Here is a 23,416-nt window from a genome sequence, read left to right as displayed (position 1 = left end):
TGTTTTAGGCACCAGGAGTCTGAGGTGCTGTGAGACATCCAGATGGAGCTGGCCAGGAGGCAGCTGGGTGTACAGTTCTGTCGCCCGGGAGAACTGCAGGCTAAGGATGGGGGAGTGGGAGTTATCTGCACAGACGCGGCGATTAAAGCCATGGAGTGGGCGAGGCCGCTCAGGGAGAAGGGCACTGGGAGGGAGCTCGGAGGCACACCTACATTTATGGAACAGGCAGCTGGAGAGGGGCAAGTTAACCAGGAGCGCATGGGGTCATCTAAGCTGAGGGACTTGGGAATTTCGGGTGGGAGTGGCCAGCCATGCCAGAGGCTGCAGCCACTTCTTGCAAGGCAGCCGTGGAAAGAGTTCTTCAGAGGGTTTCGATGCTGGGGTGGGTGGAAGCCAGGATGCAGTGGGGACTCCAGGATGGCCTCTGCCCAGGCCTGTGCTCATCTGTTTGCCCTTGGTTGTCTCCCTGCTCAGTTGCAAGCTCCTTGGGGCCGGGGCTTGCCCTACCTCTGGGCCCAGGGCCCCACATGGAGACTGGAACAAGTAGGCTGCTTGGCTGTGTAAATGAATGGACAATTATCTTGTGCCCACAGGCAACAAGAGGAAGACAGCTCTGGCCATGGCCTCGGTGCCAGCCAAGACTGGGTTCTCCCCAAAACTCCACCCCCTCTCCTTGCTGATCTGTCATGGGACACTGAGGGGCACGAGAGGAACATCCGGCTGTCCCGTCCTCCTCCAGGAGGGAAGTGGAGCTCTCAGAGCCCCCTGGGGTCCTTCCTACCTGTATTAGGGATCATCAGCCGGCCCCCGAGGAAGTTGAAGGTCCCATAGGTCATGTTGCTGGTGCCTCGGGGCAGGGAGCGGAAGTAGTTCTGGGTGGAGAGGCGGGAGACGAACTCCTCGGCCTCAGAGGTGGGAGAGCTGTGGTGCAGTGTGTGGCGGCCACCACCCAGGGGGCTGAGCAGGTGCCCATTGGTGAGCTGGAACTTGGGGCTGGGCCCATCCTGCCGGGGACAGAGACTGCCCTGGTAGGTGGTGGTGGTGGTGCTGAGGTCCGGCTGGATGGTGAGCAGATGGGGGTTGTCTGCAGGATAAAGACAGACTCAGGCAATGGCACCTAGGGCATCCCTGCCCCAGCAGCCCTTGGCGTGGGAGCTGGGGCAGGAGTGCTGGGGGCACGGGGCCCCTCACCTGCTTTGCTGGGCTTGATGCTGACGGGCTGGAAGCCTGAGGTGAGAATGGACGAGTCAGCCACATCTGAGTCCAGCCCCTCCTTCTTCCGGCAATAAACGAGGATGAGGACAAGCAGCAGCAGGACGAGGCAGACGGCCACGGCGATGAGGCCCACATAGAGGGCCACGTCCTCAGGGCCAGAAGCAGCTGTGGGAGACAGCGCGGCCTTGGTGGGGGCAGGGGTGTAGGAGTCTGGGAAGGAGAGGTCAGTGGTCTGCACCCCAGGAGGATGAGGTCTGCACCCCGGGGCATCTGCACTAGCTAGGGAGCAGACGCTTGTGGCAGGGAGCATGGAGTCCGTGCGTGTGCATCCCAGCCCTGTATTTGCCATTACTGTGCTGTGTGACTCTGAGCAAATCACATTCCTCGTGGGCTTGAGATCCCAGCTGAGTCTGCTGCCTGGAGGATGGAGGAGGGGAAGAGCTACTTCCCCAGAGTGGATGACCTGGTGCCTGGCTGCTAGGTTGAACCTGCTGCCTGCTCTTCTGGGACAAGGGCAGCTTGGGCTGGGGGTGAACTCCTGGGATCCCCAGAGCACAGGGTCTGCCTCCTGTGTGGTTCCAGGTCAGTGCCTAGACCAGGAGCAGGGGTTTGGGGGCCCTTCTCTCTGTCTGCCTCCCCAAGGCCTGGGGCAGGTCTGGGGAGGGGGTGATTGACGGCTTGGAGGAAGCTATATTGATTTTAGAAGGGTTTTGCATAAATGGAAGAAATGTCCATCAGAAAGGAATTGACACAGATAATTAGGTTTTTAATTGAAAGAATGGGGGAGGGTATGTTCTAGAGGAAAAAAAAATCCAACAGAGATCTTTAATTGTTAGTTATGGCCTTGTAATTAACAGCCCTCACAAGCCCGGCATTCCCACAGGACCTGTATGTGCACCTGGGGGACCAGGCAGATGGGAAGCTGTGGTGTTGGGGTGAGTGTGGGCAGATGGGAAGCTGTGGTGTGGGGTGAGTGTGGGCAGATGGGAAGCTGTGGTGTGGGGTGAGTGTGGGCAGATGGGAAGCTGTGGTGTTGGGGTGAGTGTGGGCAGATGGGAAGCTGTGGTGTGGGGTGAGTGTGGGCAGATGGGAAGCTGTGGTGTTGGGGTGAGTGTGGGCAACGGGTGTGCATGAATCAAGGTTCAAATCTGTGCCCGTCTCAGGAGGCATGGGAGGTGGTGGGGCGCGCCTGGGCCCATGTGCAGTTATGCTAAGGATGAGGGGGATCTCAGTGGGTCCTGAGCCTGGAAAGGCTACAGCCTTTGGCTGAGCTCCCTCAGCCCCCACCTCCCCAGGGCTGGGCAAGGCCAATCCAGGCAAACAGAAGAGGACCTCAGGGCAGAGAGGACTCACTGTGTACACAGAGGTCACTGGTACAGTTGCGGGTGTCCAGGTCAGCGCCCTGGCACTCCTCCCCTCCGTTGCGGGGTGCTGGGTCAGAGCACTCACGGCTCCGCCAGTGGGTGCAGTCCAGCCCACAGGCCGACCACTTGCTCCACGGGCTCCAGCTGCCGTCCACTAGATGAGAGACAAGCAGAGAGGAGACGGTGCGGTCAGCCTGGGAGCCCACCCCAGCAGTCTGCCAGTGTGGCCCCTCTGGGCAACCAGACCAGGCAGTGCAAGGCAGCCTGGATTTGGGTGCAAAGCCAGGGCCAGGCCCACGATGCACGCCCTCTAGTGTCCAGCTGGCCTTGATGACGCATGCTAATGACAGGGAGGCGCGGATGACGCCAGGGGCTGCTTGGCTCTCTCCACACCAGGGAGGCTGTCCTGGCCCTGGGGCAGCGAGGGCTCTCTCGTCACACGTTGACCCTTCTGAACCCAGGGACAAGTGGACTCTGCAGCCCTGGGCTGAGCCCTAGACCCTGTCAAACTGTACCTCACACCCTGTGACTTACACCCTATGTTGAGCCCTGACACTGGACACAGATCGAGCCCTGACTCCAACCATACACCGCACCCCGATCCCCGCGTCAGACTGAGCCTGGCCCTGCGTGGCGGGTGGGTGGGATGGAGCCATGGGGGGGCAGGCTGGTGGGCGCGATGGAGCCAGGGCACGGAGATGGCGTGGTGAGGAACGATGCGGGAGGCGGCGGCCGCTGGTACCTGGGCACAGGGTGGCGCAGGCTGTTTTCTGGACATTCTGCCCCTCACAGAAAGCGCCCCCGTTGAGAGGCGCCGGGTTGGTGCAGCTCCGGCTCCGTTTCTGCCAGCCGCGCCCACAGCTGGCGCTGCAGACGGACCACTCGGTCCACGTCGACCACCCACCGTTCACTGGCCGGACAGAGAAGGACTGGGGTCAGGGAGCGGGGGCGTCCTCAGATACACTGGCCCAGGGGACGGGGCGTGAGGGCAGAGGGGCTGTGAGCTGGACACGGGTGGGCTGTGGCTGAGCTGGGAGAGAAGGCCTGGGGGAGGCCATGCTCGTGCCTGCTGGCTCCCGGGCCCCGCAGCACGCACGCCACAGTCTTCCCTTCTCCCAGGGGGCACTCGGGGTAGCCAGGCTGAACCGCGGCTCACACACTCCTGCAGCCCAGACCCCAGCCTCTCCTGGGGTGACTCCCGCACCCTCCCTCTGCCGGCTCCTGGGGGTGCCTGGACTGTGTGGCTTCTGATTCCCCCCTTGGAGACTCAGGAGTGGGGACAGCCTGTCACCTTTCCTAGATTCCCATCCTGTCCCTCATCTCCTTCTGCACAATGCCTGCTGCCCACAAAGGACCTCCAATCTGTCCCACTCCTTTGCCCAGACATGCCCCTGGGCCCCCAGCAGTCACAGAGAGCCCTTTGCTTATCCTGCCTAGTCAGGCACGATCTGGTCCACCTGGCTTTGGCCTCATGGCCTCTCTTCACCCCACCAGCCACATGTCACTGCCCAGGGGCACCGCAGTGCCTCTCCCTGTGACCGGGGAGCCCCGGGGCCCACCGTAGACGATGACAGCAGCGGAGGCGCTGCGGCGACGTGCCACGATGTTCTTGGCCACGCAGGTGTAGTTGGCCGTGTCAGCAAGGCGGGCCTGTCGCACCACCAGGCTGTGCTCCCGCGTGATGTATACATTGGGGTCCAGGGATGGGTCCACCAGGTCCTCGTTCCGGAGCCACTCCACCTAGGGGAGGGAGCCCTGCCATGTACTGCCAGCCCATGCTGGCCCTGCCCAGAGTGGCCCCTGCCAGGGTGACCAGGCAGGAGCCCAGGTCTAGACGTGGGCACTAGAGGAGCCCTCACCTCGGCTGGAGGGATGCCCTCCGGTGGACGGCAGGGCAGCACGATGCCCTGCTCCAGGGACACCTCCTTGGCCAGCGGCTCCTGCTCGAAGTTCTTGCGCAAATCTAGAAGAGGAATGAGAGCGTCCTCCTGTCTGAGGGCCTCGCACAGGCTCAGCCTGGCTGGCTGTGTCCCTTGTCCTGCAGGGGCCGTGGCACATGGCAGAGGAAGTGCCAGGTGGCCAGGGGGACATGGGGTGGCTGGGCCGTGTCCACAGGCACTTTCTCCACTCATCCAGGCAGGGCTGTGAGGTTTTCTGACCGGACCGCCTCTTCCAGGAAGCCTACTGTCCCCTCTCCTGGTGACACCCTCCCACCGTGTGCCCTCCCCCAGGGCCCAGCCCTAGACTCACAGGCTATGCGGATGTAGGCCTTCTGACTCTTGGTGGTGCCCGAGGAGCTCCATGCCACGCACTGGCACCAGTATTCCTCCAGCCCAAACACCTTCTCCACCTGCTGCCTTGAGACATTAATGCGGACCTCCATGGTGGGTAGCCCTGGGGGCGGGAGGCGCAGGTAGTCAGAGCCCCAGGGCCACCCTGAACTTCTGCATGTGGGTCCCTGCGCCACCCTCAGCCACTCTCGCTGACTGGCAAGGGAGTGGACTTTGTTTTTTTTTTTTTTTTTTAAATTTGATTATTATTATATTTTAAGTTTTAAGGCAACCCCCAGCTTGGAGGAAACTCCAGGGGGCCCAAGGGCCGCTTGATTTCTATCTCCTGAAGGCCCCGGGCAGGCAGGGTAGACCTTCCATTCATTATACTTTGTTACCTGAGGCCTGACTCCCCGGAGTCACTTACAGAAATGTCCATAAAGGGGCTGCCGTAGAGCTTTGGGCCAGAGGGTCTGACCTCCAAAGACTCCAGGCAGAAGGGGTGGGGCAGACAGGCTGAGCTCTGCACCTCTGTGGGTAAAAGAGGTGAGGAAGGATCTGGCCCCCTCCCTCGGGGGCTAGCAGATAGATCCTGACGTGATAATATAATAACAGTCATTAACAATATAATTGCAGTGATTATGTAGTATGATGCTAGCGCCCTGGGACTTAGGGTTTCCCACGTGCCGGGTTGGGGATGTCGTCTTAATCCACTCCCTTGGACAGAAATGCAGAGGGAAGTGACTTGCCATGGGGACCCGGGACTGTCTGCATCCGAAGGGTGAGCTGGGGCGCCTATGCACTAGGGAGAAACTTTGGAAGAGGGTGAGAGAGCAGCCAGCAGAGGGGGAGCTGGGGGTCCAGGACCCGCTCTGCCTAACTAGGGTGAGCTGGGGGGACTCTGCTCCAGGCTGGACTCAGCCCCCCACCTTCTGCCATATCTGGCCTGAGGCAGGCTGAGGACCCTCTGACAACTCAGGAGCGGGGGCAGCAACCCTCCTCCTGCCCCGTCTGTAGCCAAAACCAGCATCCCCAGCAGTGAGAAAAGACTGTTTGCTTCCAATTTCTCCTCCTCCTGACCCCAATTTCCCTCGGGTCATTGGCTTATCAGAAAGGGAGAGAGAGGCCGGCAGCCAATGTGTTTCCATTGTTAACAGCGAAATTCAATTAGGGCTGCATTGCGGGAAGAGCGGGCCGCCCAGCTGAGCCAGCAGGCTGGGAGGCTGTTTCCTTCTTAATTTCTCTAACATGACTTTCTCCAACTGCTTCCCAGACCCCTCCTCACAAGCCTCTGGGCTCTCACACTGGGTGTCCAGATTTTTCTATCACTTTGTCCCTGTCGCCGGCCAGCTATCATAGGAGATGGCAGGGCTGTCACCTCTGGTGAGATCATGGTATCTGGGCCGCTTCCCTCCGTTCTGGGCACCACCTGCCCCGTTCTCTAAGACACCCAATGTGGACACTCTCAGGGGATGGGGTGGGCAGGCTGAGAACGAGGGGGTGGCTCACAGGGTCCTTGTATAGGAGAGGGGCCTTGGGCACCAGCTATCTTTCAATATGACTTAGGGCATCTGATAAGGAGATCTGGGGAGGGGCCCTCCACTCCCTTCATCCTCTCTGCCTTGGGGGTTAGGGGTGGGAGACCTCCAGAACATTCTGAACTGGGTACTTTTTCTCCCTTGGGTGGACAAGTCTGTTAATGGTTCCTCCATCCCCCGTGGTGCTGTGGGGAGCCCGGCCCTCCTTCAGGAGCCTCACCCATGGCCCAGGCGGCTCAGCTTGGGAGAACAGCACTACCTTTAAGCGCTCCCTTTTCCTCTCCCTTTGTCTTCCCTCCCCTTCTGTCCTGCCACCTCCTCTCCTCCCTCTCACTTGCATGAGTGAGGGCCAAGTGTGTCCTCAATGTGCCAGCTCCACGCAGTGCCTTGGTGAGGGGTGCCCTTCAGCCCCACAAGCTCCTGGAGGGCAGTGCCTGAGGCGGGGGCTGCAGACCCGGCCCTACCCCATCTTTGATGTGAGGGGCTGTGCGCTCTCCTCTTGTGGATCATCAGGCAGCCTGGTTCCTGGGAGCAGTGTCTGGGTACAGCTGTGTCTGTACCTGCCCAGTAAGTGTGAGCAGGTGCCAGCCCTGGGGAGGGACCCCGGGCCAGTGGGCCTGGGCGGGTGTGTGTGTGAACCTGGGCTGCCCAGGGTTTCTAGCTGGGGCTCTGAGGCCAAGCTGGCACTTCGGTTCTCACTTTCTCAGCAATCTGCTTCTAAACAATCTAATAACCAATCAGTTTGTTTAACACAAAATAAGTTATACTCCCAGACCGGACTCCAGTGCTTGGTTTTGCAAATTTCAGGCTTTTTTTTAGTGTCAGCAGGTTTGGGTTCCAGCACTTCAGGCCTTGGTCCCTGCCCCCTGGCCTTCTGGGTGAGGAATGAGGGCAAACGAGAGGGAACTAGGTGCTCTCCTGGGTGTCCATCCGGCCACCTCCAGCCCCACACACGAATGAGTGGGCTGCAGAGCTGGGTGGGCCTCCGACCCCTGCCATACCTGTCTGACCACAGAACGTTTCTGGTTTGGGGTCTTTGGTCTTTGGCGGCGTGGCGCCACTGCCGTGGTATCTGTCGTGGGTAAGGAAAGCCTTTTTCTTCACCTCAAAGCACTCGATGGCTTTGGGTTGAGAAATCGATGAGATCAATGAACATTCAGATGTTCTGGCCATGGGAGGCTGGAGTCGGATGCTCGGGGCAGAAGAGGGCCCTGGCGGTTACGGGTGGGACGTGTCCCAAGCTCTGCTTCTCTGCCCGGCAGGAAGAGAACAGGGCCACAGGAGCCGGCTGGGGAGTGTGGGCCAGGGGCTCCCGGTGTGTGTGCCGGCCCGGGCCTGCGACTGCTCATTCAGGCAAGGGCCTGGGTTCCGGCCAATCCATGGATCTGAGCCCTCATAATGGCAGGGGTGTCCAGGCAGAGGGGTGTGCGGGGGGGCCCGGAAGGGGGTGCTGGAAGCAGCAGGGGGCTGGACTGGAGCTTCCAGGCTGCATGAGAGCAGCTCTCTGGCTGTGCCTTCCCTGGGGGACCTGCCACAGCAGTGGGAGAACTTATGCTGAAGGGACGCTGGGCCCCGGGTGTGGGGTGGGGAGAAAGGAAAGGCCCCGTGCTGGGTCCTGACTGGCCATGTGAGATTTCATGGCTTCCCCTGACCAATCTGCAAGGGGCGGGATGGGGGGGGGGTCTCCTCACCCCCATTTTACAGATGAAGAAACTGAGCCCAGGGAGGGGAGGGACTTGCCTGCGGTTCTCCTGCAGACCCTCCCAGCAAGACAAGGTGGGCCCTGCTGCTGGGCAGGGAGGCCTCTGGCACCTCCGCTGGGGCCAGGAGAGGCTCTGGTCCTGGGAGGTGCTGGTGCCCAGGGTTCTGTTGGGCTACCTTGGCCGCCAACCCTCTCTATCTCCCTCTGAGGGTAGGAGGTAGAGCTGGATCACTGCCCTGAGAGCATAACTCCTAGTACCTAACCCAAGGCATGGCACAGAGCAGGTGCTCAGCGAACACCCGAAGACCGCAGGTGAGAAGCTGCAGTCAGGCCAGGGCGCTGAGACGACACCTGGGGGAGGGAGGCAGCCCCTGCTGACCCTCATGGAGGGGTGGGGTGTGACTGCTGCAGACGAGAAGGCCTGGTTGGAGCCCCGGCAGGGCTCTGGATGAGTAAGAGCCAAGGCCTCAGTCTCAACCGTAAAATGACAAGCTGGTTCTGGGGCTAAATGGCACTGCCTAAATCCAGGGCTTTTCAGCTCACCTCAGATCACTGCCAGAGCTTCCAAACCGTTCTCCCCGGCAGGGGCCTTGCCCACTCTGGTGGCGACCGCAGCCCACTCTGGTGTCTCAGCCTCCAGGGACCCCTTAGCGCAGTCTCCTGGCCACTGCTGCCTGCCCCGGGGTTCGCTCTCGCTCCATACCCGAGCCACCCGAGGCTGTTCTGCGCCTCTGCACCTTCCATTCTACGGGCCTGGGAGGTGCCCTTTCCAGGTGGTTTTGAGACCTGAGCTTGGATGTTCCTCCTCCGCTGGGCATCCTTCCTGGGCCACCTCTCTAGGCCCAAGGTCCCCGGCCTGCCCTTGGCATCAGTGGGAGTCCTGGGTGACACCTGCTTGTCCCAGCTGCACTATGGCTTGAGCCTCACGGCAATGGCCTGTGTGTCCCACACGGGCTGTGCCTCAACAGGGTATGTGTGCTGTGTGTCTCAGGATGGCTGAGGCCTTGGTGGGAGGGGGCTCAGGACTACCCCCGAGGTGTCATTATGCGTGGGGCGCTCCACAAAGCACCAAGGGAGAGGAAACTGAAACAGGCTCTAATGAGTGAGGATGAGGAGGAGGAGGAAAGGTAGGAGAGGAGTGGGGGAGGGGAGGAGGAGGGGGAGGAGGGGAAGGAGGGAAGAAGGGGGTAAAGAAGGAGGAGGGGAGGGGGAGGAGGGGAGGGAGGAGGAGAGGGAGGGGGAAAAGGGGGAGGAGGGGGAGGAGGAGAAGCTGTTGTTCGCTCCTGCCTCTCTCTCTGCCAGTCCTTTCTGGGGGAGTTGCGGAACCCAGACAAGGGCTGTCTGCCCACGTCCCCAGTGCTACTTAAGGCCAGGGCTGGGGGTGGGGAATGTGGTGTCTCATGGAAGAGGTGCTTCCTGAGTCTGCTCGCTGCCCCTAGAACCCCTCTCCCTGTGCCCCCAGCTGAGTCTGGTTGGCTCCCTCTGCTCAGTGTCTCCAGACCTGCCGCTTCCATCAGCCCCAACTCTGGCCCCTGAATCACATATAGCTCTGGCCATGTCGCTCTGCAGCTTGAGATCCCCTAAGACAGTGGCATCAGTTTGGTCCCCTGCACACCCTCACCCTCACTGCTGACCCCACCACCAGCACGCCAGCATCTGCCTCCAGGCTTTCCTGGGCTGTGTCCTCTGCCTGGGATGCACTTCCCCCTTCTTCACTCCCTAACCGGTTCTTATGCCTCTCTCAGTTAACACATCACCTCCCCTGAGAGGCCTCTCCCCTTGCTGAGAGGTCACCCCGCTGTCTGCCTCTCTGTGGGAACTTGGGCTCCGAGGGTGGCGGACTGTCCCCAGCACGGGAGTGGGTGCTCCCAGGTGTGAGTGAATGCCTGACTGATCGAATGAACCGACGCACAAAGAAAACAATCACTGAACGTGAGGTCTGGGAGCTCCTTGGTCATCAGGGACCCCCTCTCTCCCCCTCCTTCTCCCCAAACTGCTGAGGGGTGTGGCCTCTGGAGAAGGGCTCCGGGGTCCCAGGTGGGGAATCCTGGGGGCAGCTGCAGGCTCCTCTGGGCTGGCGGAAACTTGCCTCCCCCGGATTGGCCCTGCCCGACGCCCTGTGCGGCTCACCGCTGCTCCCGTCTGTGCTGCGCTCGATCACGTGGTCCACCTGGCGCACCCACTCCCCGTTGCACTTGAAGAAGATCTGCGTGGCGGGCACGGCCTTGCACACCAGCAGCACTGGCTTGTTCTTGACGATGTACACATCCTCGGGCTCCACCAGGAAGTGGGGAAGCAGGTCCGGGTTGGCACCAGGCACTGGGTTGGCCACGGTGGCACTCTGCTGGGCACCTGCGGCAGGGCAGAGGGGGAAGGTGAGCCAGGGGCCAGACTGGGCAGGGTAGAGGCAGCGGCTCAGCAAACGATCCCACCGTGGGTTGGGGCGGATGGGAGGAGAGTGAGTCCAGGCTCTGCCATGTCCCAGCTGGGCAATCTCAGGCCAATGACCATCCCCCACCCGGGCCTCCATGTCCGCCTCTGTAAAAGCAGGGAAGGAGCAGCCCATGCTATCCTGAAGACCGTGGTGAGGTGAAATGAGACCTGGGCGGAGTCCCAGCACTGAGGTGGCCTGGCGACTGCCTTCCTAGAAGTCCAGGGATCTGGCCAGGCAGGCCCCTGCCCGGGAGGTCCAGGGCAAGGCTGGCCAAGGTGGGAAGGTCCCTGGCCAGGCAGGTGAGCTGCCTGGGGCGAGGGAGGGAGCAGCCCTGGCCAGTGGCCGCCTCTGGGGCCCTGCTTCCTTGTTGGCCCCATCCCTGGCCCTGCACATAGTAGGTGCTCAGAAATAACACGCGGGGTGGGCACAGGCAAGGCGAGAGCCGGGAGTGTGTCTGGGAATCTGAGGTACCTGGGCCACCTCCTTCAAGGAGACCTGAATATGTGGGTTTCCTTCTAATTTTAACCAAAAACCACAACCATCCCACAAGTCATTTGTTGCTAATTACACAGGTAATTGGCTTGGAGGCACTGGCAGAGGTAAAACCCCCAGAGTAGTCTGATCCCTGCCCAACCAGCAGGTCCCCTGAGAGGATGGGGTGGGGGTCACCCTCAGCTCCCACACCCCCCAGCTGCCCTTTGAACAGGCCCTCAGCCAGCCTGGCCTCCCCTGGGGCTGCAGTGATCCCCCCACCAATGCGCACTCACAGTTGCAGCCCCTGGGCATAGAGGGAAACCCTGGGTTTCCAGACCATCTATTCTGTTCATCTTAGTGGTGACCTTGGGGAGCGAGGGGCTTGCTCTCTGTGAGGTGGAGATGACAGCTGCCTGTAGGGGAGTCCGCAAGCCCCTCACATGGTTGGCCTCTGGGCTCCTCCACCCTCCCCACGGGTGATCCAAAACCCACCCAGGGCTTCAGACTGGGAGGCCTGGGCCCACCCTACCCACCGAGGGGCACACACGCCTGGCCCACTGCCTCTTTCGCTCCTGCTTGTGCAGGGACCCTCTCCCCATGGTGGGAGTCCGCCCTTCCCCAGGACCCTGGTTTCACGGGGGGAGGTGTGTGCACCGGCTCCTGCAGGCGCCCTGGAGGGCAGGCTCGGACCGAGGGTTCAGGGGCCTCTGCAACTTCAGGCAGGTCCACCCCATCCTGAACCTCTTTCCTCATCTGCAAAATGGGGCATGGTGCCCAGTTCTTAAGGCTGTTGTGAGGATGAAATGAAACAGGCGTGAGGCACTCAGCACAATGCTCGGGGAGCGTGGGCTGCTGTTGGTACCCCCACGGTTCCATGTGTTCCACAGCAAAGGGCTGCACCCCTCAGCTCGGTCATCCTCACAGCAATCTCATAGGGGGTGAGAGCCAATAAGGAAACTGAGGCACAGAGCTGGCAGGTGCCTTAGGGATGGCAGAGGGAGGCTGGCTGAGCTGAGGGGTGCAACAGCTGTGTCTTTGTGAGTTCAGGGGCAGATGGGTGTGGAGGGCATTTGGGACATAGCCGGACAGTTTGTCCGCTGCTGGGTCGCCGGCCCTCCCTGGGCGCCTGCCCCTCCTCTCACTCTCTGGCCTCCCTGCCTGCCTCCTGCCCACCTGCCAGACTCCGGCCTCTCCCCAGCTTGGCTTTTTCCCTTGTGTGCCCTCCCACTGGCAACTGCCCCCCGCATGTTCTGCAGCTCTATGGACACCAAGCCCGCATTCATAAGCGGGGTCACACTTGCAGTTCACATGTCGTGAAAATGAAGGTCATCAGACCCAGACCCACCCCGCCCTGAACCACCTCTGCTGGGGTCTGTCGTAGGCTCGGGAAGTGGCGGAATGCAGGCGACGCTAGGGGGTGGGACCGAGACACCTTATAGACGGGGAACCTGAGGCCCGAGGGGGTCCCTTACCCCAGAGCCTCCAGCTGAGACACTGGGCTCATCAAGTGTACAGTCACCTGTGTGCTCGCCGTGGTCACTTGGCAGCCACCAGCCAGCCCTGACCCAGACATGGGACCCAGGGGTGGGCTCAGGGAGAGCAGTGCTGAGTTGGGCTCCCACATGGTCCTCCCACAGTCTGGAGAATGAATGGAAGGAGGTGGTCTTGGGAGGCTGGGGAGTGTGAACCCTGGAGTGGGGGTGTGCGATGGGTGCTGCTGGCCCGAGGGCCGCTCTAGACATGCACCCAGGCAAGCTGCAGCATTTGGGAGGACCCTACGCTGTGCAGAGGACAGGCCAAGCTGGATGCCAGAGCAAGCCCTGCACGTGTTGGGGAGCAGGCAGGTGTCACCAAGACCCCCCAGTGGCAGGTTCCGGGCCCACCTGTGCCACATCCGTTAACAGGTAGACAACGCGCTGGCCTGTGCCTGCCTCTTGGCGGGGGAGCTGGGTGGGCAGGGGTCCCTGGCTGGGCGTGTGGGGGCAGGGAGGGGGTGTGCGGCCCTCCAGCCTCCCTATTGATCAGCACGCCAAGCACTGCTCGCGTCAGCCGCCTGGTGAACCCAGCACAATCCCTCATGTCTGCATTTAACTGCTAATGAAAAATAAATGTACTGTGACCAATAAGGGGCATAGCTCACTTCTCCAGGGCCTCTGTCATGCCACACTGGCCCCGGGGGGCATTTATCCGGTGGACCCAGGGGGCACCCTCCAGGCTGCAGCTATGACCTCTAGCAAGGACATTCTAGCAGCTATGCTCTCTAGCAAGGGCATGGGTGGGGTAAATTAAGGTGTTACTGGACGTCCTCTCGGGGCTACAGGAATCTTCCTGGGCAGTCAGGGCTGGCTTTCTCTGCCTCTGGCCCCCGAGCTCACTGTGTGACTTCTATCCTTGCCATCAGTACCTGAGATCTGTCTGTCCCCCCTCGGTGTCCCGGTCAGGGCTCTCACCTGAATGAAGGCACAGCCGAGCCTCTCGCCTCCCCCACTGCACAGCCCAGGCTACTAGCGTGAGCTTCCTTTCTTTCTTTCTTTCCTTCCCTCCCTCCCTCCCTCCCTCCCTGCCTGCTTTCTTTTCCTTCCTTCCTTCCTTCCTTCCTTCCTTCCTTCCTTCCTTCCTTCCTTCCTTCCTTCTCTTTCTTTCTTTCGCTTTCCATGTACTTGTCCATCAAAGACAACGCCAGGTAGTGCATGCTCAGTCCAAAGAACCTAGGATCCTTTCAACAGGGCCTGAGAGCTGGCTAGTTTGCCGTAGTCCCCACCACTCCCTGTTGCCTCACCCTGGGTCTGTTTCTCCCATTTTCATTGTTCATCTGGCTCCCATGGGTGTTTCAGAATAGGGCCAAGTGCCTTTGACTGACATCACTGAGCCTCACGTTCTGGCCCCAGTTAGTGCTCCAGCCCTTTTCTGCAGAGACACCCATGGATCCCTCCAAGGCAGGAGCTTCCCACCTCCAGGTCTCTGCCTGAAACTCCCTTCCTTCCTCTTTGTCCAGTGCTTTCCTACCTTCTCTCCAGGGCTCAGCTCCAATGTCACCTCCTCTGGAAAGAGGGCTCCCCTACCTCAACTCTCCTGGGAAACCACACATGCCGTCTCACCCTCTCTGCATCTAAGGCCTGTCCTCGCTGGTGCTGGAGCTGTTGTCACAGGAGAAGCAGGCAGGAGGCTTTGTCCCCACCCCCAGACTGTGCATCCTCGGTCTGTGCCATACAGCACAAGGCTGCTTAATGCGGGCATTAGCAACTGGGGCCTCGGGGTGGGGTGCCTACCACTGCTGCCTCTGGGGCCACTGACAGACGGGCGTGTGAGAACATTGCCAGGGCGGACACACCTTGGTTGCAGTGGCTTGTGGGCCTGCAGGACAGCAGGCAGGTATGGGCCCACCAGCTTCACGGGCCCTGCCACTTCCCAAACCCCACTCATCTCTAGTTTCCCAGAGGCTCCTTCCGCCATGTCACAGCTTTCCCACTGGCAAGGGACGTGACCTGGCCTGGCTGCCCGCTTGGAGTTAAGTTAGAAGACCTCATTCACTGACTAGCAGATTCCTGATGGGCGCTTGGTCACCAGGAACTACAGGACTTGGTCAGACAGGGCTGGGTGGATGACTCAAGCCCTGAAGTGGGAACCCCATTTGCAGTGAGCCCCAGAGCCCGCTGGCTGGCCCTGCCTCTCTCAGGAGAGAACTGGCTGCCCACGTCAGCTGGAGCTGGTGCCCCTGCTCGGCAAGGGTGGGAGCAGCAAACTGGGCAACCCCCAAACCACACATCTTCTCAGGAATAGCAAGGAGGAGGGGCAAGGCGTGTGTGTGTGTGTGTGTGTGTGTGCATGTGTGTGTGGCGTGCATGTGTGTGTGTAGGGAGGCTGGGGGCCAACGGGGGTGGCAGCTACCGAAAGGAGGGGAAGCAGATGAGGCCCCGGGGCCGGTGGCAATGGGAGGCAAGAGACCCCTGGGCAAGGAGCCTTGGACTGAACTGAGCCTGGGACGGATGCCACCTTCTTCCAAGACATGAAACATATCCATTCAACAAATACTTATTGAGTGCCTGCTGTGTGCCAGGAACTGTTCCGGGCACCAGGATCCAGCACAAGCAAGACAACACAGCCCCCGTCTCTGAAGCTTGCTTTCAAGTTGGGGAAACAAAGCAAAACAAAACCCAAGTGCAGCAGAGAAGGTAGAAGGGGCAGACTAAGTGCAGCAGAGAAGGTAGAAGGGGCGGACTTTCAGAAAGGGGCGGGTGAGAGGGCTCTCGAGGGAGCGGGGCTCAGGCAGGTGCCATCTGAGCAGCGCCCTGAACGCCAAGGCCAGGCTGCAGAGTGTGCTTGGAAAAGGGAACAGGGGAGGCCCTAAGGCAGGAGGCAGCTGGGCTTGTTTGAGGACAGCAGGGAGGCCAGTGTGGCCTGGGCAGAGTGAGTGAGGGCGAGACGTGTTCGGTCAGACAGGAAGCAGGGGCTGGACCCCAGGGGCCTTTACAGTCGAGTCAGGAGTTGGGATTTCATTGCCAGGGCCACGGGAAGCCTTGGGGGTCATGTGCAGGGGTGTGGTGTGCTCTCCCTGCGTGAGGAGTGGGAGGGGAGGGGTGGCACTGGGCAGAGGGGAGGTGGGGAGGCTGCTGTGGGCATCCAGTGGCGTGGACTGTGGTGGACCTGCTCCACCTGGTCCACCAGGGAAATGTCAGCAAAGTTGTTGCCTCCTCCTGGAGGCCTTTCTGGATCCACACTTTTTGTCACTCACCCAAGCACCTGCTCCATCCCCTGAGCCTCGATCTGGGTTAATGCCACTTCAGGACCAGGGTGAATTTGTACACCACTTCCCTTGTTAGACCATAAACTCCCTGGGGGCAGGACCCCAGGTCTCACCAGGATGCTGATGGAGTGTTTGTTGCGTGACTGAATGACCACCGCTTTTTCCCTCTAGAATTTCAGATCTGCCCAGGGTGGCCCCTTCACTCCTGGTCTGTGGAGAAACCCAGAGAGAGGGCAGAGCAGCCCACAGGCGGAGTGGCGGGCAGGAGAAGCCCCTGGCTCCAGGCTGCCCCCAGCCACCCGCTGGCACATGCTGCTCTTGGAGGCTCAGCCCCTTTCCTCACCTGTAGTCTGGGAGATAAGACTCGCCCGGAACTCTGAGGCCCAAGGTGGGTGTGAAAGTGCTTTCAAATGTTTTATTTTTAAAAGCACCAGAAAATATGAGGTGTGATTAATCAAGCTATTAATGAACCCATATATACTGAGCAAGGCCTCCGTCCCTGGGGGCAGGGGAGGGGTGGGGACAGGGTGTCACTCGGCCTCACTCAGCTGGGAGAGGTGGGTGCTGCTTCCCCAGGGCGGCTGCCACCATTCCTTCCATCCTCCCAGCGGCCTGGTGGTGGGCGCCGTCCGCCCTGCAGACCACACGGCGCGGTTGAGGAACACAGCGAGGGGCCAGGGTGGCAGCCCCTTCCTCTGCTTCCCTAAGAGCTGTTCTGGATGTGAAATGGGGTGGAGGAGGAGGCTGGGGCACAGCAGCCAGCATTGCACCCCTGAGCCCTGGATGCTGGTGCCCAGCAGGCCTTGGGGAGCCCCTGGGCAGCCTCCCCACGGAGGTTTGCCCCCAGTAGGTCCACCGGGGCCTGGGGTCCCCGCTCTACAGGTGCTCGGATGTCCGGGCATGGGGAGTGCCACAGGATGACGTGCCACTTGTGCCTCTGGCTGGCATTTGAGGCCTTGCTGGCCTCACCTCTAGGGATCCCTCCACACCCGGCAGCGTCTTCGCCATGTGCAATTCTCAGGGGTTCTGCGGGTTCTGTCCCAGTTTCTGCCTCCCTCTCACTTTCTGGCTGACAGTGCCTAATTTTCTTTAAAGAATGCCTTCCCCTCAACTCCTCCCACCACGCAGGCCACGTGGTCCAGGGGCTGACCCCATCTCTGGACCCAGAGGTGGGCACACTCCCCCTCTCCCATCCCCACCAATGGTTCCCAGAAGGACTTGCAGGCCGCCCCGTCCAATAGACGGGATTCCAGCATCTTGGTCGGGTTTTTGGGAAGGGAGACCCTCTCCCTGTGCTGAGCTTGGAGCCGTGGGCATGGAGCCCTGGAGTTGCTGGGGGCCCTCACAGGGAAGGGCCAGTCCTGCAGGCATTGTAGGCCTTCGTAAGGCCGAGGGTAAAGGCAGGCTATTCACAGGTCTGAAGCAAGAGCTTGAAGAGTGGAGACAACCAGTGCAAGGGAGAGGCCAGCTCCTCCTGCCAGCATCGGAGGCCTGGGGTCCCATGGACCTGGAGGCACAGCTAGCTCTGGATTCCCAGAGCATGAGCCAGCACATTCCTTCTTTTGGCCGAAGCTAGTTGGAGTCAGGATCTTTCCATCTCATTGGTCCACCTGCCCATCTGCTGTCTGCCTGGGTGACCACTACTCATTCTTCAAGGTCTGCTCAAACACCCCCTCCTCCAGGAAGCCTGCCCTGACCCCAGTCTGAGCTCCCACAGTCCCTGACTGAAGTCACCCCAGTGCCTTGAATATCATATTGTCACCATTTATGCATGTGTCTTCCCATATAAATTGTCAGGGCCTTGAGGGCAGGGACCACCCATCCCCACAGCCTGGCCAGGGCCTGACATACAGCCAGAGAGTTTTTGTGGAATGAATGTGGAACATCATTCCCAGCAATGGGACAAGAGCCCAGGAATGAAGGGCTAGAAGTGGAGGAGGGAAACTCAAGTCTGGCTGGGAGCCAGCTCTGCTTACCTTCCAATCAACCAATGAACCCATCAGTTCAATGGGAAGGGAACCAGGTTCTTCAAATGCCAGTGCTGGACCCTGGGGAAGCAGAGGGGTCAGGGAGCCAGGGGGCACAGCGGCAGGGGGCAGGGGGAGCAGGAGCCCTGTGTGGCTCAGCCGGGCTTGCAGACACGCAGGGGAGTGGGGCTGAGCACTCCCTGCCACCTGCATCCCTGCGGCCTGAGATGGCGGCATGAGTTATTACTTTTTAAACATACACAGTTCTGTGAAGAGGGAGCTTCACTAGGGGGCTCTGATAAGCAGGGACACATTCCGCACTTGCTTTTAGAGAGACAGAGAGAGACAGAGACAGGGACAGAGACAGCACCTGTGGTGAGGAGGGCAAGGTGGGGAGTGGCAGGTCCCATGACCTGGGTTTCAATCTCTACCGGAGACTACAGATCTGGGTGGCACAGTAAGAGCCATGAGAGTCCAGGCAGCAACTCAGGTATGAACCTGCCTGGAGGTAACAACGGGGTGCCATGCAGCCAGCAGCAAGCTGGGGTGCACGCTTCTGAATTCTTTCAAAGCCAAAACATAAAAAACCTCTGTACAGCCTGCCAGCTGCTTCCCTGGCCTTATTTGACCCCACTGCAGCCCCTTGTGTGAACCGCCTATTTCTAGAGCCTCATTGTGCTAATTTGTGAAACGGGCAAATAGCGGATGAGGTTTGTCGGGAGTGCAGTCCACCCCAGGACTTGCTTCTCTTCTTCCCCTTCCCGTCCCCTTGGTCCATCCCTCTGTCCATCCTCTGTCGCCCTAGCAGTCACCCCCAATAGCACAGGACTCCCTGGAGGGCAGGGACAGGTCTGAGCCCAGAGTCCCAGGGCCCATGCCCAGTGTGTGGTGAATGCACGAAGGTGGGGAGAGGGCAGTGTCTCCTGTCTAGGAGCGTGCCGGATGTGGAGGTGACTGGGTGGGGGTGACAGTCCCTCTCAGTGCTCCTCGGAAGGGAGGGCTGCTCCCCCGACCTACGCTCACACACAGGCAAGCACGGCACTCTGGTTTCCATAGTAACGTGTGCATGAAGGTGTCACTGAAGCAGCAGCCACCTCCCCGAGATCGGAGGAAAGTCACCCTCTTCCCCAGTGGGCTCCAGGGGCCTGGTTACAAGGACGGACACAGGAGTCACGAGGAGGACATGTAGACAGGCTGAACCACAAAGAACAAAGGGGCAGGGCGGGGGCGGCACCGCTCCCATCTCAGAGGATGACTACTCTGGGCAGGGGCACCGCTGGTCCCTTGCCCGCCAGCCCCTGCAGACCAGGCCTGTCCTCCGCCCGGGCCACTGCTCACAGGCTCCTTCTTCCTGCCTCTGGTTGTACAGACAAGGAACGTGAGGCTCAGGCCTTTCCTAAGGTGGTACAACCCACCAAGGACTTTAGCCAAATGGCCGGGGCCAGGCGTGGGGCAGGGCTCCTATATCTGTTCTCAAATGCTCTGCACTCACCCCACCCCAGGGCCTTTGCACTAGTCGTGCCCGCACACGCTGCCTCCGATCTTCCCACAGCTGCCTGCTCTAACCCCTCCCATCTCTGCTCCCGCGGAGTCACTGTCACCGAGGACCTGGCCTGTGTGAAGGAGCTCTTCCTCTCCCTCCCCTTTCCCAGTCTGTTTTCCTCCTCACGCCTGCCACCACCTGAGGTCATCTCGTTTGTGTACTTGGTTACTCTTCCCTAAAACATGTCATAACAGCAGGACCACATCTGTCTTGCCACCGGTCCCAGCACCAGGCACAGGGCCTAGCACTGGGCAGGAGCTGAGCGAAGACGTCCCAAATGCAGAGTGAACTGGCTTGGGCCTTCCCACACTTAGTGTGACACTGTTGCCATCGCTAAGTACCTGAACCCACCGCAAAGGGAACTCAGAAACTCCCGGGGGGAGTGCTGTGATGGGGGGACGGGCTCCTATGGCCCCACCTAAGGGCCCCTTCCTGCTGAGGGGCCTCGCCTCAGGCCAGAGAAATAGTTAATAAAGCTGAGGTCTAAATAAGCATTTGATTAACAAACGATAAAATAGCTATTGTGTCCCTGAATTAAGCTGTAATTGTGGCTGATAATTGGCTGGTTAGAACTTAATAAGCTGCAATTAAATAGAATGGAATCCAGGGTAATTATGTGGTCACACGGCCCAGGGAAAACTGGGGAAGGAAGGCGCTTTCCTGCCTTGGGATCCTTGGCCGGCGCCTGTGCTTTGGTAGCTGTAGTGTGTGTGTGTGCTTATGTGTGTGGGGTGTGTATGTGTTTCTGTGTGTGTTTCTGTGTGTGGGGTGTGTGTATTTCTGTGTGTGATATGTGTGTGTTTCTGTGTGTGGTGTGTGTTTCTGTGTGTGGTATGTGGTGTTTCTGTGTGGTGTATGTGTGTTTCTGTGTGGTGTGTTTCTGTGTGTGTGGTGTGTGAGAGTGTGTGTGAGCCTCCCTCACCTCTCACCTGGCAGAGGCAGGTGGCCGGCCCAGCTGCCTCACAAGCAGTAGGGGCGGTAGGCAGGCTCTGAGCCCTGCCAAGGCCTGTGGCAGCCCCGGCTGAGAGAGACATAAATAATTCCTGGCACAGCTCCCCGAAAGGCGAGAGGCCAAGGGAGGGCAGCCGGCAGGGCGCTGGGAACACGATAGAGGCAGGCAGGTGGGTAGGGTCCTTCTGTCTTCCTAATGAGGAAATGAGTTCAGAGATGGGAAGGACTAGCTCAAGGACACACAGCGACCATGGCAGAGCCGGGGCAGATCACCCGACTGCCCACGGACGGAGGTAACTCTACTTAGAGTAGCTCTGGGGGCACCCTCCCCATTTCCACCCGGGTCCTTCCCCAGGCACACGCACCGTAAGGCCGAGTAAGGACAGTGCACCTGTTCCACAGTTGTCCCTCAAGACAGGCCAGGTGGAAAGTCAGGAGCTGCCCCAACTAGGAGTGCCACTCTGCAGCCCCTCCTGACAGTACATTCCTCCCCTGCCTCCTGCCCCCATGCTCCCCTCCCCTCTCCGGGGGCCACCCAAGGGGGGTGCACAGAGCTCCCTCAGAGGCTGCAGCCCGCCATGGCCAGCCCCGCCCCCAGCCCAGGTGTGGCCCCGGCGCGGGGATGACGAACAGCGTGGCCTACACCATTTATGGCCCCATCAGTATTTTTACAATGTTGCTGGCAATTAATTTAATTAAAGACCCTGTCCCAGATATGGCGGCATTTCATATCTCACTGGTTTAATGTGTGCCCCGCCGGAGCTGGGGCCGGGGTGGTCCAGGAGTGGCAGCAGCTCAGGTTGTGCAAGGTGGGGACCAGAGCCCAGAGGCACTTGGGAGGTTACACAGTCGCCTGCCCTTGGCTGGTGGGAGACACTGCCCACAACCACAGCCGTCACGGCACCCACACAGTCACAGCAACGACAGCCATGGTGAACTTGACAGGATGTTATTTAACCCTCACAACAATTCTAAGAGGCAAGGAACTAATTTGAATTACCAATGAAGAAACTGAGGCATGGAGAGGCACAGTAAGCCGAGAGCGATGGGTTCCTGCCCAGGCAGGCTGGCTACAGTGCCCCGGGCTCTCAACCAGGAGCATGCATCTGGCAACATGTCCTGGCACCGTGCTAGGCACCGGCCAACACAGCCCAAGAGGGACCCATATCCATGCCCCCATGGGGTGGCCCAGGGACCCCAGCCCCACTGGGAAGTCCTGGGAGCACTGGGAAGTCCTGGGAGCACAGCCTCCAGAATCATGCCTGCTGCAGCCCGGTCCATTAGCATTCGTCGGCACATACACCACTGCCCACACTAGGATGGTGACTGAGGCCACAGGCCACCAGCCAATCTTTGATTCCCATTCTCAGCAGATGAGCCCGCTTGGACCCCTCCTCATACAATGGCCCGCAGGAAAACCCAGTAACCTAGGGACAAACCCAGCTCCCACTCATGGGTCCCACCAGCCCAGGGCGACAGCAGAGGCCAGCACATGCAGCCACTCCTTGAAGCTGCAAACGGCTTCCCGGGCTCGGCTCTCCTGAGGCCCCGCTTCTGTGGCCCCCATCAGCTCCTGCCCCGGGGTCCCTAGCCAGGCTCCCCGCCCACCCTCGCTGCCTGCGCCATCCCGACTCTCCTTCTGCCTCTTGCAGTCAGCAGGGCCCCCACCTCCCAGGAAGCCTCCCTCCTTTCCTCCCTCGTGGCCACCTAACTCATCCAGCCTCCACCCCTGGCCCCACCACCCAAAGTGTGCCTTCCCTTGGCTACCTCCTATCTCAGTGCCGTCCTCAACCTCGCTATTTCTAGAAAGAGAATCCGATCTCACACTTCAAACCCCTGCAATGGTTCCCACACAACTAACACAGCAGTCCCATCCCTGGTCACCAACCCATACCCTGCAGCCAGCTCAGCCAGGTGCATGTACTAAAGTTAGGGCTCACACCCCGACTTCCTCCTAAACCTGCAGGGCACCCCACCTGCTACCAATGCACTCAGCCCTGTTCATTCAAAATTAAAGATGTTGCCTCCTCTGGGCTGGTGTGGCGGGGACTGGGGGACGTGGGGCTGCACGGCTTGCTCCTCGGCCTCCCATGATCCTGCTGACGCAGGGCTGGCTGTGCAGGCACCTGCCTCCGCTGTCAGCCTGTGCACCCTCCAGCGCACACAGCAGATGGGAGCCAACTCTTCTCAGCAGTGTCCAGCTCAGGGGCTGGCAAGTCGGGGGCCAGTGATGGTGGCAGAGTTGACATGTCTCCTCAACTTGCCACAAGCTCCAAGAGTGGGCAGTAGGGTGTCATCTCTGTCCCTGCTGGCAACTGGCCCAGGGTATGTACTTGCTGGGGGCTGGGGCACAGGCCTCAGTTGGGCATCAGGAGGTTGAGTCCCCAGCCCCCACTCTGCCTCCACCTGGCCACGTGGCCTTGGGCAAGCCACTTCCCTCTCTGGACCTCAGGAGATGTAGGACTGAGAGAGGTGGCAAGTTCAGTGCCTTCAGGGTCTGGGTGGGGCTGGGAAAAGTGGACAGTGACAGTGTACATCCAAGGGGGCAGGCCAGATAAGAGGTGCACCATTTTTTTAATTTTTTGAGACGCAGTTGCCCAGGCTGGAGAGCAATGGCGTGATCTTGGCTCACTGAAACCTCCACTTCCCCGGTTGAAGGGATTTTCCTGCCTCAGCCTCCCAAGTAGCTGGGATTATGGGCGCATGCCACAACGCCCAGGTAATTTTTGTATTTTTAGTAGAGACGGGGTTTCACCATGTTGGCCAGGCTGGTCTTGAACTCCTGACCTCAGGTGATCCACCCGCCTTGGCCTCCCAAAGTGCTGGGATTACAGGCGTGAGCCACTGCGCCCGGCCTGCACTGATTTTTTTTTTCCCCAAGGGAAGCCGGAAATCTATTTTTATGTGAAACCTCCCATTTAAAAATGTTGACAACTAATTTAAACACTTTAAACACTCCGTGAGCCAAACAAGTCGGCAGAGCCAGACCGGGCAGTGTCCAAGGCCTCTTCCGGCTTTACCAGTCAGGGTCACGGCAAGGCAAGGGAGCCCCCGCTGCCGCCACACTCCAGCCCTGTCCCTGCTGTGCCCTCCCAGTCTCTGCCCCGCTCTTCCTGCCCTTGCCAGCACCCCCTCATTCCTGGGAACGCTCCTCATCAGAGCCCCCAAAAGAAGGCCCCTGGGCCTGGACAGAGGCGGAGGGGTCGGCTGCCCA

The 23,416-nt window shown here is 60.1% G+C and overlaps 1 protein-coding gene across 2 annotated transcripts in view; it reads right to left on the bottom strand.

The window, feature by feature from the left end:
- Positions 1-23,416, bottom strand: part of UNC5A (unc-5 netrin receptor A) — a 67,607-nt gene that overhangs the window by 5,525 nt on the left and 38,666 nt on the right. The window contains exons 2-9 of one of the 2 annotated variants that reach the window (XM_055386330.2): positions 10,220-10,441; positions 4,830-4,973; positions 4,439-4,542; positions 4,139-4,319; positions 3,322-3,489; positions 2,569-2,733; positions 1,192-1,380; positions 782-1,084 (exon numbers count right to left, since the gene is read on the bottom strand). In XM_055386330.2, the coding sequence (XP_055242305.1) occupies positions 782-1,084; positions 1,192-1,380; positions 2,569-2,733; positions 3,322-3,489; positions 4,139-4,319; positions 4,439-4,542; positions 4,830-4,973; positions 10,220-10,441 (1,476 nt within the window). The remainder of the gene's footprint in view (positions 1-781; positions 1,085-1,191; positions 1,381-2,568; positions 2,734-3,321; positions 3,490-4,138; positions 4,320-4,438; positions 4,543-4,829; positions 4,974-10,219; positions 10,442-23,416) is intronic. The other variant, XM_055386331.2, reaches the window with a different exon arrangement.

This window comes from Gorilla gorilla, chromosome 4, assembly GCF_029281585.2.
Source record: "Gorilla gorilla gorilla isolate KB3781 chromosome 4, NHGRI_mGorGor1-v2.1_pri, whole genome shotgun sequence".
In the NCBI taxonomy this organism is placed as follows: Eukaryota; Metazoa; Chordata; class Mammalia; order Primates; family Hominidae; genus Gorilla; species Gorilla gorilla.
The sequence above is the reverse complement of the archived record's forward strand: the minus strand, read 5'-3'. Positions and strand labels throughout refer to the sequence as shown.